Source organism: Hypanus sabinus, chromosome 2 (assembly GCF_030144855.1).
Source record: "Hypanus sabinus isolate sHypSab1 chromosome 2, sHypSab1.hap1, whole genome shotgun sequence".
Taxonomy (NCBI): domain Eukaryota; kingdom Metazoa; phylum Chordata; class Chondrichthyes; order Myliobatiformes; family Dasyatidae; genus Hypanus; species Hypanus sabinus.
The window spans coordinates 87419634-87433107 of NC_082707.1; the positions used below are offsets into that span (position 1 = coordinate 87419634).

Sequence of the window (13474 nt, forward strand, 5' to 3'; positions counted from 1 at the left end):
AAAAAGAAACAACATATGACTCATTAGTTCATTGACTAATGACTTATGGACAGATGAATACTAAAGAGCTTTTGTATATTTCAAGTTGGGTACATTATTTGGAAATGCGTGTGGCCAAATAGTATCAAACATCACAGAAAAAGGTTTTTCAGCCAACATCTATGCCACCTGCTTATCTACCTACACTAATCCAATTTACCTGTGCTAAGTCCATAGTTTACTCTGTCCTGGCATTTCAAATACTCATCTAAATGCTCATTAAATTGGAAAAAAATACAACTCCACTACCTCTGCAGACTGCACACTTCAAATTCCACACTGTGAATATAATCCCTCTCAGATACCCTCTAAACCTACCTCTTACCTATGCCTTACATGTCTTCTTTTCTTTTACGTGACACCTCTACCATGAGGAGTAAAGATTTTTACTATCCATCCCAATTATTCCTCTTGTAATTTAATACACCTCTATCAAGTAACTCTGCAATCTCCTCCTCTCCAGTGAAAACAAACTGAGCCAATCCACTCTTTCCTGATCAATGTAATGCCCCAAACTGGGCAATATCACAGTGAATCCCACTTTGTACATTAAGATTACATCCACAGAGGCTTGCCCTCACTTGGTTGAAAGAGAAAGCACACATTTTTCCCAGCAGGGATCACAAGATCTCCATCAGGAAGGAAGAACTTCATCTAATTTTTTTTGAGAGAGAACTGATAACCTAGTCCAGACAAGAAAATGGAACCAGAAAGGCTTTTATTTCAGGCAAAAAAAGTATCAAACTGCTGGAGGAACTCAGCAGGTCAAACAGTGTCTGTGAGGAGAAAAGTTGTCAACATCTCTGGTCAAGACCCTGCATCAGAAACCCCCCAGTTTCTTCATCAGTTCCCCCCACCTCTCTTTTCCAGATTCTAACACCTGCAGTTTCAGGTCTCAGGGTTATATAAATTGACAATACTATTCAGAGATGACAACAGATGTTCCAAATGAAAACTGGAACTATGAAAAGAGTGGCTAATTCTCTACCGGTAAATTTTAAGCAATACAAATGAAAGGTCAAGAATAAACATGCAGAGTTTTTTTTTAAATAGTAAAGGAAGAGATATGATACACCTGGCTTCAACTGTGCTTAGACAGGAGAAGGGGCAGGGGAAGATGGGGAAGAAAGAAGATCATTAACATCTCTGTTGACTACTCACTGGCTTGATGCTTGCTTCAGAAAGCCTTCATCTGTCTGCTTGAAGGTCATGAGAAGGCACTTCTTGATGGCCTTTTCCATATTAGTCACTTCTCCTGCACAGAATAATAAAGAAAATCCTGGTCCGTCTGCCCAAAATGCCTCCCCTGAACTTTGGAGTTCCAATCCAGTGCAAAGATTTCAAGAAATCACACACAGAGCTGGGGAAATGTGCAAGACTGTTTTTTCTCCTCTCCGGGTTATAATCTGTTCATTAGAACTTCACTTTGAAAACATTCAAAGTAGCAGGAGGTCAGGTCGATTGATGCCAATGTTAATGCTCTGGAGTGACATCCACAAAGTTTTGCAGAACACAACCCAAAATATCAAACGAAACCTCACTTAGAGTATTATGAGCAGGTTTGGGCCTCTTATCTTAGAAAGCATGAGCTGACAATAGAGAGGGTTCAAAGGAGGTTCATGAAAATGATACCAGGATTGAACAGCTTGTCATATGAAGAGTGTTTGATGGCTCTGGGCTTGCATTCACTAGAATTCAGAAGAATGAGGGGTTATCTATTTGAAACCTATCAAATGGTAAAAGGTCTTGATAGAGTGCATGTGGAGAGGAAGTTTCCTATGGTGGGAGGCCTAGGACCAAAGGACACAGCCTCCGAATAGAGGGGCTTTCTTTTAGAATGCAGATAAGGAGATATTTCTTTCATCAGAGAGGGGTAAATGTGTGGAATTTGTTGCCACAGGCAGTTGTGAAGGCCAAAGTCTTTACGAATATTTAAGGCAGAGGTGGATAGATTCTTCATTAGTGAGGACATGAAAGGCTATGGGGAGAACGCAGGAGATTGGGGCTGAGAGGAAGAATGGAGCAGCCATGATGAAATGGCTAAGCAGACTTTTTGGGCCAAATGGCCTAATTCTCTCCTTTACCTTATGGTCTAATTGCTTGTGAAGACTAGAGAAGATTACAGTTTCACCATTGATTGAAGAACAAAGGATTACAATTTCCAGAACTCATTCTGAGTTTAACAAAAAAAATCAGTGTGAGTATCACTCTGTGAGTGAATACCCGAAATAATAACAGGTTATAATTGAATGCAGTCTTTCATTGTATACTATATGTAGTGGGGGAAAAAAAGTCAGTTACTATTGACTCCAATACAAAAAAAAATCCCTGTAGGAGCTGAATACCTTCAAGAATAATTCTCACTCCTCTAGGACCAGAACCTCCAGAAATGAACCACGGTTACTAGTTCAATAACTAGACAACAGTTCATTTACTGAACTTGGAAATTCTATGGATTTCAGATTATGGACTAGATTTCAGCTTCTCGTGGCTGTATAGTTACCTTTGGGAAAACTCCTGGTGAGATTAAGGTGAAGATTCTGCGCTGCATACTTGGATGCTTGTATGCCACCATGGCCATCGAAGACAGCAAAGTATGACAATCGAGATCTAAACCAGAGACCAAGAAGGAAAAACTGCAGATGAACTCATGAGAAAGGGCAAATGTGTTATTCACATCACCTGCAAGGATAGTCACTACACTTGTGCATAGGTATTTCTTGTTAGAGAGGATGGAGGATCTCTGGAGTTCTATGCCTTGCGCGTGATGGAGACTGGATCACAACTGGTGATTCAAAAAGTGGTAGATCGATTAACTGCAAGGAATTGAGGCATGTGGAGCTGAAACAGAATATAAATTGAGGCCTAGGACACATTCTTCTTGTTCACCTCTAACCAAGCAGAGGTTGCATAATGCACAGAAAGGGGTCTTCTAAATTACCAACCAAGTTAAAGTATGTCAATGCAAGACATATCAGAGTTTTTTGTCTTCTGAGCATTTTAATACTTACACTTCTGAAGGTAGCTGTGTAAAACTTGTTGTGAAATTGTTGATTATAACATGTGCATCCTGCATTTCTTCTCGCTCACCTTTTCTCTCCGCAGCATAACCTTTTAAGGTCACAAATCCTAAAGAAAACAGAGGAACTTTCAGCAAAATACTACAGGGCTGATCTGCTTATTATAACTTCATAAAAGATCCCCTGCATATGAAACAAGGAAGTTATATCTCCCTTCCTCCTATAGTTTTCTCTCTCTTTCTCACCCGAAAGCCTTTAAAACTGGTGGGACAATATTCAATAAGAATACAAGGTGAAAAAAGACTTTATAATACCTTGTCATATTTCAATCACATTGTTCCAATGTAGCCTCTTATTCACACACAATACAATAGAGGCTGCTCTATTGGGTGGAGTTGAAATGGCCCCAAGTGGCTGCCTCGTTGAGCTCATCTGCAGAAAACAACTTAAATCCTCTTTTTAATGTCTCTTTTTTATTGTTTTCAAGGTGGTGGGGTTCCACTGAGGTCCTGATCTGTACGTGGCACTTAAACTGCATTTTTTTCTTTTAACGGCAGGTGAGTTCCCGTTCCTTGAGTTTGTCGGGTGATCGTTTTCCGACATTCTCTAAGCATGGCTTGGAAGATGGAGCCTCTGGGAGGTAGCCCGTGGATGACTGATTTCGGGCCAGTGTTACGGACTGAGGCGTTGGTGTCAATGGGACATCAGGATTTTACTGTGGCATATGTTTGGAAAAGTGATATAGCATACTGTAATATCATAACATCAACTGTCAGTCTCCCCTTTCGCTGTGAAAACGGGTGATATCTCTATGCTTTGTTAGTGAGAGGGAGAGCCCGTGGCATGGTGAATTGTTGGGTAAACAACAATTTTTGTTGACTGCAGATCATGGTCTCTCCTTGGGTGCTTTCCTGTTACTTGGTGGGAGGTGAATGCTGACGTTTTTTTGCTGAAATGGGCAGGGGTGAGGGAGGAGAGGAGGTTGACGCTTGATGATTGCGCGAGGAGAGGGGGCTTTATGGTTCTAATGTTTTTCTTTTGATGTTCTGTTTTTTCCATGGGTACATGTGAAGATAAGTATTTCAGGTTGTATAATGTATACATTCTCTGATAATAAACAACCATTTGAGTCTATGATCAATAATGGCTGTAGGTGACGTACGGTTCACCAAATTATTAGTCATAGTCTCATAGAGTGATACAGCACAGAAACAGGCCCCTAGCCCAACGCATCCATGCAAGATAAATAGTCCCACATTTACCTGTGTTTGGCCCATGTCCCCCTAAACATTTCCTAAACAGGTGCCTGTCCAAATATCTTTCAAATGTTATTGTCTCAACCACTTTCTCTGGCAACTCATTTCACAGACACACCACACTTTGCATGAAGATGCTTCTTTCAGGCCTTTATTAAAGTTTTCTTTTCTCACCTTAAATCCATGCCTTCAAGTTTTTGATATCCTTTCCCTGGGGTAAAAGATTGTTCAATCACCATTATCTGTGTTCCTCCACCTCCCCCAATGAATTTATATGCCTGTATAAGGTCACCACCCAGTCTCCTACATTTCATTTTTCCTATAACACAGGCCCTCAAGTCCCAGCAACTAGGGGTCAAGAGAGAAAGGCAAAAAGTTTAAGAGGAACAGTAGGGGAAACCTCTTCACTCAAAAGGGTCATTAGAGTGTGGAGCAAGCTGCCAGCACATGTACTCAATTTCAACGTTTAAGAGAGTTTGGATAGGTACATGGATGGTAGGGGTATGAGGGCTATGGTCCAGATGCAGTTGATGGGAGTAGGCAGTTTAAATGGTTCAGAGCAAATAGTTGGGCCAAAGGGCCTGTTTCTGTGCTGTATTTTTCTATTACTCTAACATTCTAGTACATCTGCTTTGCAATCTTTCCAGTTAATGATGTCTTTCCCATAATACAGTAACCAAAAGAATACACACTATACCAGGTGCAGCTTCTTCAAGTCTTGTACAACTGCAGCTTGACATCTCAATTCCTACACTCAATCCCTGACTGAAGTCAGCATGCCAAACATCTTTTTCCCCGCTGTCTCCCGCTGACACCATTTTGGTGATGGCTGCCACTCTCCCAACTATCATCTACACATCCAGGATGTAATTTATCATCTACACATCCAGGATGTAATGAAGATCATGTCTACAATTTTCCACCAGACTACTACGAAACAAAAGGCAGGCACTAGGATTTAAACTGATTGAAAAAAACATTCCTGTCTGAATGAAAAAGGAAAAATGGTTTATTGTCACTGTACAAACATACAGTGAGAAAGATTTGTTTTGCATAAACATGAGAAAGTCTGCAGATGCTGGAAATCCAGGGGAACATACACAAAATGCTGAAGGAACACAGCAGGTCAGGCAGCAGCTATGGAAATGAATAAACAGTCAACATTTTGGGCCGAGACTCTTCTTCAGGATTGAGAACGAGGAAAATGCCAGAATAAAATGGTGGGGGTGGGAGGGAGAGGCAACTGGGAGATGATAGTTGAAGCCAGGTGGGTGGGAAAAGTCAAGGGCCAGAGAGAAAGGATTCTGATAGGAGAGGAGAGTGGACCACAGGAGAAAGGAAAGGAGGAGGGCACCCAGGGGTAAGTGTTAGACAGGTAAGAAGAGGTAAAAGGTCAGAGTGGGGAATAAAGGAAAGGGAAGGTGGAGGGGGGGGGGGTGGAATTTTTTTAAACCAGTAGGAGAAATTGATATTCATGCCGTCAAGTTGGAGGGTCCCCAGATGGAAAACAAGGTGTTGTTCCTCCAATTTGAGGGTGGCCTCATCTTGGAGGTTGAATAGGAACGGGTTATTTTGTTTCATTCTGCATACCATCTGTATGGATCATTTTGTTACATTAGTGATTTGAGGTAGTCAAAATAGGACAAGTCAGAATAAGGTGTTGCAGAGAAAGTGCAGTACAGGCAGACAATAAGGTACAAGGTCATAAAGAGGTAGATGGTGAGGCCAAGTCCATCTTATCATGCTAGTGGCCCACTCAATAGTCACAGCAGGGAAAAAGTTGTGTTCAACCCTGATGGTACATGCTTTTGTATCTCTTCTCCTATGGGAGGAAGGGAAGAATGTCCAGGGTGAGTGGATTAAATTGGCTGTTTTACTGAGGCAATGAGAAGTATAGACAGAGTGCATGGAGAGGAGGCTGGTTTCCATAATGTGCTGAGCTACACCCATAACTGTCTGCACCTTCTTGCAGTCCCAGGCAGAATAGATTCCATAGCAAACTCTGATACATCCAGATAGGATGCTTTCTATGGTGCACTGATAAAGAATGGTGAGGCTCAAAGGGGACATGTCAAAAGTCTATAGCCTCCTGGAAGGTAGAGGCACTGGTGCAGTTTCTTCACAAGTCATGAAATAGTAAGAAGCAGGTTGTTAATACAAATAACCATTCTTCAAAAAAAAAATTCGAAGTGAAAGACCCACTTGTATTTAAAGCAATCGTAAGTAGCCCTTAATATGGAATATTCAGATTCCATGCCATTATATTTACACGGGTAAGGTAATACTCATAAATACTCATATTAATCAAACCTCATCAAATCCCCCATCACATGATGAAAGTGATAATTGGCCATCTTCTGTGTTAACACATTGTTAAAGACATATCCCTGCCACTTAAAACATAGTTCAAGACAGTTCTGCCCATTGGATGTATTCCTATTCTACACATACAGTGGCATGCAAAAGGTTGGGCACCCCAGTTAAAATTTCTGTTACTGTGAATAGTTAAGTGAGTAGAAGGTGAACTGATCTCCAAAAGTCATAAGTTAAGATGAAACAACAACACACACAAAATGCTGGTGAAACACAGCAGGCCAGGCAGCATCTATAGGGAGAAGCACTGTTGACGTTTCGGGCCGAGACCCTTCGTCAGGACTAACCGAAAGGAAAGATAGAAGACGAAACTTTCTTTTCAACATTTTAAGCAAGATTAGTTTATTATTTTTGTTTTGTACAATTTTAGTGGAAAAAAGGAAAGGAGCACCATGCAAAAGTTTGGGCATCCCAAGAGATTTCAGCTCTCAGATAACTTAAATAGCTTGTTAGGGCTATGTCTTGTTCACAGTCATCGTTAGGAAAAGCCAGGTGATGTAATTTTCAAAGCTTTATAAATACCCTGACTCCTCAAACCTTGTCCCAAGAATCAGCAGCCATGGGCTTCTCTAAGCAGCTGCTCAACACTCTGAAAATTAAATAAATGATGCCCACAAAGCTGGAGAAGGCTATAAGAAGATAGCAAAGCATTTTCAGATAGCCGTTTCCTCAGTTCATAACGTAATTAAGAAATGGCAGTTAACCAGAATGGTGGAGGTCAAGCAAGAAAACCTTCTGAGAGAACTGCTCATAAGATTGCTAGAAAGGCAAATCAAAATGCCCATTTGACTGCAAAAGACCTTCAGGAAGATTTAGCCGACTCTGGAGTGGTGGTGCACTGTTCTACTGTGCAGCGACACCTGCACAAGTATGACCTTCATGGAAGAGTCATCAGAAAAAAACCTTTCCTGTGTCCTCACCACAAAATTCAGCATCAGAAGTTTGCAAAGGAACATCTAAACCAGCCTGATGCAATTTGGAAACAAGTCCTGTGGACTGATGAAGTTAAAGTAGAACTTCTCAGCTGCAATGAGCAAAGGTATGTTTGGAGAAAAAAGGATACAGAATTTCATGAAAAGAACACCTCTCCAACTGTTAAGCATATGGGTGTGTCAATCATGCTTTGGGCTTGTGTTGCAGCCAGTGGCATGGGGAGCATTTCACTGGTAGAGGGAAGAATGAATTCAATTAAATACCAGCAAATTCTGGAAGCAAACATCTCACCGTCTGTAAAAAAAGAAGAGCTGAAGATGAAAAGAGGATGGCTTCTACAACAGAATAATGATCCTAAACACACCTCAAAATCCACAATGGACTACCTCAAGACGCGCAAGCTGAGGGTTTTGCCATGGCCCTGACGGTCTGCCGACCTAAACATCATCGAAAATCTGTGGATAGACCTCAAGAGTAGTGCATGCAAGATTGCCCAAGAATCTCACAGAACTTTTGCAAGGAAGAATGGGCAAAAATCCCCCAAACAAGAATTGAAAGACTCTCTTAGCTGGCTACAGAAAACGTTTACAAGCTGTGATACTTGCCAAAGGGGGTGTTACTAAGTACCGACCATGCAGGGTGCCCAAACTTTTGCTTCGGACCCTTCTCCTTTTTTGTTATTTTGAAACTGTAAAAGATGGAAATAAAAAAGTAACCTTGCTTAAATATTAAAGAAATGTGTCATCTTTAACTTTGTTCCTTTTGGAAATCAGGTCATCTTTTACTTGGCTTAGCTATTGACAGTAACAGAAATTTTGATCAAGGCTGCCCAGACTTCTGCATGCTGCTGTACGTATAGTTCTGCACAGTTATCTATCTACATTCAAAATGCTAACATTAAGTAAGTTTCTTATGTAATTTACATCTTTCAGAGTACAGAAAATTCAAGGAGAGAGCTCAGATGTTTAGTTACAAGTAGCAGCTAGCTTCAACACTTCTTGGATTAAAAGGTAAAAGAAGGGTAAATAGCCAGATTACATTCTTATTAGAAAGTGCTAGAGAGCAAACTTGAGGAGGGGTCAAGATCAAATCCATCCACAGCTGAATACTTTAGCAATAATTATTTACTCAAATCACATGAAGAAATTCTTTTCCAAGGTTATCTCTAACCATTTCTCAAGTACACAATCATTAATGAATGCTGAAAGAACATATTTATTTTACACCACCAAAATCCTTGGTTTCAGTCATAACCTTATCCCTTCCACCTAGACAGCTATCCCCTCCAAGTACTTCATTTTATATGCTTAAAGATGACATGTATTTTTACGTTATATGCTTATACCCTCGTGTCTTTCTAGTCTCCTCACTATTCCCCACGTTCTTCTTTTATACGTGGACCATTTTCTCTTGTTTTACCCATTTGTTTAAATTACCTTTACAGGGCTTCTTCTCCTCGTGTTCCTGGGACCCATTCTGGTTTGACCACTTACGTTTCTCTGCCTTCAAGTCATTCTGGGTTTCTGGAAGCTCTCCAAACAGGTCAGAAACAGAAGCTGCTGATGGGTGAAAGAACAAGAGAGCAATTAAGATAAAAGCACAAAATAATTATTAGATCATTAGCAGCTTCTATTCACCCTGCAATTTTCCTGCAAGCATATATTTCCTTTCTAACATGTTTTATCTTGCTGACTGACAAACTTATCAAAGTACCAGTGTGTGTCTCTCAGAGCTTTCATCTTGTGACACAAATGTCTTTGACATACAAACCAAATACTCAGGATAGGATTCTTCTGCTTGGCTGCAGAAGAGCCACTAAATTACCCCTGAAAAGCAGTACATCATGTTGACTCGGGTCTGTGACGTGATAATACTCCTGTTGCCTTGAACAATAAATTGCAAACACAATCCTGAAATCTTTTTGTAGATACAGGTGGTTGAGTTAGACTTGTGGCAAATCTTCATTAATAAGTTGGTGATATAGATATGCAAGTATCCATTCCCAACATTTTCTTAGTGAGCTTGCACTTGTCTCAGATTTATCCTTTGGGCGTGCACCCCTTCCTGAACTCGACCTGCAATCAAGGTTAACATTTTGGGAGCACTAGTGAGAAGAGACAGATTGTTCCTTTAGATTCTTGCTTCAGGTGGATGTCAATTGATTCCATAAGACTTTTCCAGTAAACAGAACGTGCTTCTGGCACTCAATCCAAAGTATCTCGTTTATTTAATGTAATCAAAAAGGATCAATTGGTTACTCATCATACTGCTGTATGGGGAAAATAGCTGTACATAAAATAATTTTTAAAATCCAATACTTAAAAAAATGATTACACAAAGAATTTCAAAGTAGATGAAATCTTTTCAGAAGCTTCTGAGCAGCAACTCAAAAAGCAGGTTAAAATGTCCATGTCAATTGCAGACTTGCCTATTCTGGACAACATGCCATTTGGCATTTTACAGGAATGAATTACAGATGTCTGTTTAACTTTTGAAACATGCTATTTCAGACAGTTCATCATACCACATTAACTCCTGCAGTTTCTACTCTGTGAGGGCTCTAGGAAATGCTGAATTTTTCTTCAACAATCCTTTTTTTTTAAAAACTGATGGTTTCATACTTCCTTTACAGGAGTAAACAACTGCAAATCAAGACTGGAAATCAGAAAAGAGAGCAGAACAGAGTCAGATTCAGATTTAGGTAGAAGATACTAAGCAGGTCAGGCAGTAGATGTAGATGGAGAAATGTTTCAGGTCAATGTCTTTTCATCAGATGACATTCATTGACCCGAAATATTAATTCTATCCTTCTCCATCAATGCAGTCTAATTTGCTGAGTGAAGCATTTTCTGCTTTTATTCCAGGCTTTCTATTGACACTTCCCTAAGTCAGTAAAGGAACAAAGTACAGTATAATCTACATACCACACTATTGTCCACTTCAGTGGCCAACAGAGCTCAAAAGTATCAAAGCAGACGCATTTTGGTGACCACTATTATTGGAGGGTAAATTTCATTAATTTCTTCCCTGCGAATCTTAGTGATGAGTACAGTGGGTTTCACCAGGACATTGCGGTCATGGAGAAACAGTATCAAAGCTGGCTGATTATTGTTAGACGCTTAAGTGGGAAGGCTCAGACATTGAGTAAAAATTAAAACCATCAACAAAATTTTTTTTAACTTAGTTGAACTTGCAAAGCATCAGCACTGTTATGGAATTAAATGCATTGTACTTAATAAGTTAATTTCTTGTTTCTCCAAATTTCAACATGCTGCACGTAGTCTGATTTTACATGTGTTCAGCTTCAAGTGGTCTATCACAACCAAAACAAAATTCTGGGGAAGTAACACTTCTGAGAAAAAATTACTGTCCAGTGTAATCCATGTTATCCTGTGTACTGGAATGCTGCATTTTCTTCCTTTTTCGATGGTGTAGCCATAGCACCCACCAATGTACCATATGCCAGCATCTTTCCTGGGTTATCTACTATACACTATTGGGGAGGGTGTGAGGCGTTACATCTACGTTAAACTAACATAGTTCACAATAAATATCAAGCAACATACACAAAATGATGGAGGAACTCAGATCAGGCAGCATCCATGGAAATTAACAAGCAGTCAACATTTTGGGCCGAAATCCTTCTTCAGGACTGGAAAGGAAGGGGGAAGACACCCGAATAAAAAGGTGGCAGAGGTGGGGGGAGGAGGAAGGATAGCTGGAAGGCGATAGGTAAAGCCAGTGGGTTGGAAAGGTGAAGGGCTGGAGATGAAGGAATCCGATAGGAGAGGAGAGTGGACCGTAAGAGAAAGGGAAAGAGGAGGGGATCCAGGGGGAGATCAGAGGCAGGTGAGAAAAGATAATTGACCAGATTGGGGAATAGAGCAAGAGGGGAAAATTGTTTTTTTTTTTAAAACCAGTAGGAGAAATAGATATTCATACCATTAGGCTGGAGGCTACCCAGATGGAATATAAGGTCTTGCTCCTCCACCCTGAGGGTGGCCTCATCTTGGCACAAGAGGTGAGCATGGAGCAACACGTCTGCACAGGAATAGGAATCGGAATTAAAATGCTGGGCCACTGGGAAGTTCCCTGTGGAAAGCAGAGTGTGGGGATGAGGGGGAGGGAGGTAAAGATTAGTAGTAGGAGCCTTAATGCACAGTAAGTATATGATTAATCACTTCAAGCTGTTCCCATCACGGTCCTGCTCTGAAGCAACTCTGTATCACATAATTGAAATTACATCACAATGTTAAACTTTTCCTGGGACAGTCTAGAGACGGGAGAATTTTTCTTTTTTTCTTTGAAATACAGAATGAGTGGTGTTGTAATCACATGGTAACTCTCTATTAGAAGTAAAGGTGAAATGACTTGATATGTCTGCTGCACAATGGGAGCGATGAGCAATGGGCCAAGCAATGAATTATGCTTAAAACAACTGCTCAAAAATCATCCTCTCAAAGGGATATTAATTTTTCTTTAAATTTGGATCCCAAGGTCCACAGAAAATTTAGCAGGATTACAAAACCCTTATATATCTCTATTTCCATCTATAAATAAAAAGGTATCATACAAACACAAGAGACTCTGTAGATGCTGGAAATCCTGGGCAACACACACATGCTGGAGGAACTTAGGAGATCAGACAGCACCTATGGAGAGAAAAAGACAGATGACATTTCCAGCCGAGACCATGAAGTAGTCCTGATTAAGGATCTCAGCCTGAAATGTTGACTATTTATTCCTCTCCACAGATGCTGCCTGACCTGCTGAGTTCCTCCAGCATTTGATGAGTGTTGAGCAGGTGTAATATGATGTCATGTAAAGGAAGCCAAGAACCTCACAGTGATGCAATGAAAATCTGTGCTGTGAAACTCATTGGAAAGTGAGCCATTTGACTTTATTCCACAAGATCAATTGCTAACAAGACAATATGTTCAAATAACCAAAAAGAATTTCACTAAAATCAGTCGAGAGAGCTAAATTGCACTCAAAATGAGAGGATGGTGATGGATCAGCAAGTAAAATTCCAATACCAACCTGCCTCAAAACTCCACATACAAAGATTTTCTCTGCCATTTCTAAAGGCACTATGGGTGAGCTGCTGCAGTAACAAAGCATCTTGGACTAATATTGCAAGTTCAATTCCCAATTTAGAATTCTGAATTGCATTAAAAATGAAGGTATTTCCTTCTTATAAAAATCTGACCAATTTGCTGAAGTCTTTGAGGGAAGGAGATCTAGTATTCTTAACAGTCCTACCTGCATGCATCTCTAGTTCCACAGCAACACAGCTGCCCTCTTATTAAAGCTGTTCAATCCATAGTGATTAACTGTGTTTTCAAAACTGGCAAAACCAAAAAGCACTGTCTTTTAAAATAAAATTTCCAAATAGACGAATGGGTGGAAAAGCTACAAGTTAGTACAAAGCTCAACAATAAAGTCAAATTAACAGCAGGTATACCACATACATGCATGACACAGCAGCAAAAGCTACAATGTTATACTCCAGCTGTGTGTTTACCTACGTCTGGGTTCCTTGTGTCTGTCAGGTTATTGAAAAGTGATGGCTTTGATTTCTGAGCATCTCCTCCTAAATGATCAAAAGAGAATAAACACATTAATTGCCTTTTCTGCACCTTCTGTTCTCTTCACCCAAATCACTGGCAGGTTTGGTCCACGAGGAATAACTTGCTCCAAGCTGCCCGACTATTTCTGACAGATTTCACAGAGCAGCAGTTTGTACTGATCTCACTATAATGATCACATTTTGGTGGGGGTCAGGTTCCAGGCACCCGATGTTCAAGATGGGGTGGAGGCTGGACTCTTGGCACTCGCCATTGATTATACCTT

The 13474-nt window shown here is 40.4% G+C and overlaps 1 protein-coding gene across 21 annotated transcripts in view; it reads right to left on the bottom strand.

Annotated features, from left to right (window-relative positions):
* The window catches only part of ilkap (integrin-linked kinase-associated serine/threonine phosphatase), a 51975-nt gene that overhangs the window by 37028 nt on the left and 1473 nt on the right, over positions 1-13474 (bottom strand). For 2 of the 21 annotated variants that reach the window (XM_059949812.1, XM_059949805.1), the window contains exons 2-8: positions 13150-13214; positions 12195-12273; positions 11564-11713; positions 9058-9180; positions 3051-3168; positions 2543-2649; positions 1201-1294 (exon numbers count right to left, since the gene is read on the bottom strand). In XM_059949812.1, coding sequence (XP_059805795.1) covers positions 1201-1294; positions 2543-2649; positions 3051-3168; positions 9058-9180; positions 11564-11713; positions 12195-12273; positions 13150-13214 — 736 coding nt within the window. Of the gene's footprint in view, positions 1-1200; positions 1295-2542; positions 2650-3050; positions 3169-8226; positions 8310-9057; positions 9181-11563; positions 11714-12194; positions 12274-13145; positions 13215-13474 lie in introns of all 21 variants that reach the window. The other 19 variants (XM_059949855.1, XM_059949844.1, XM_059949883.1 and 16 more) reach the window with 15 other exon arrangements.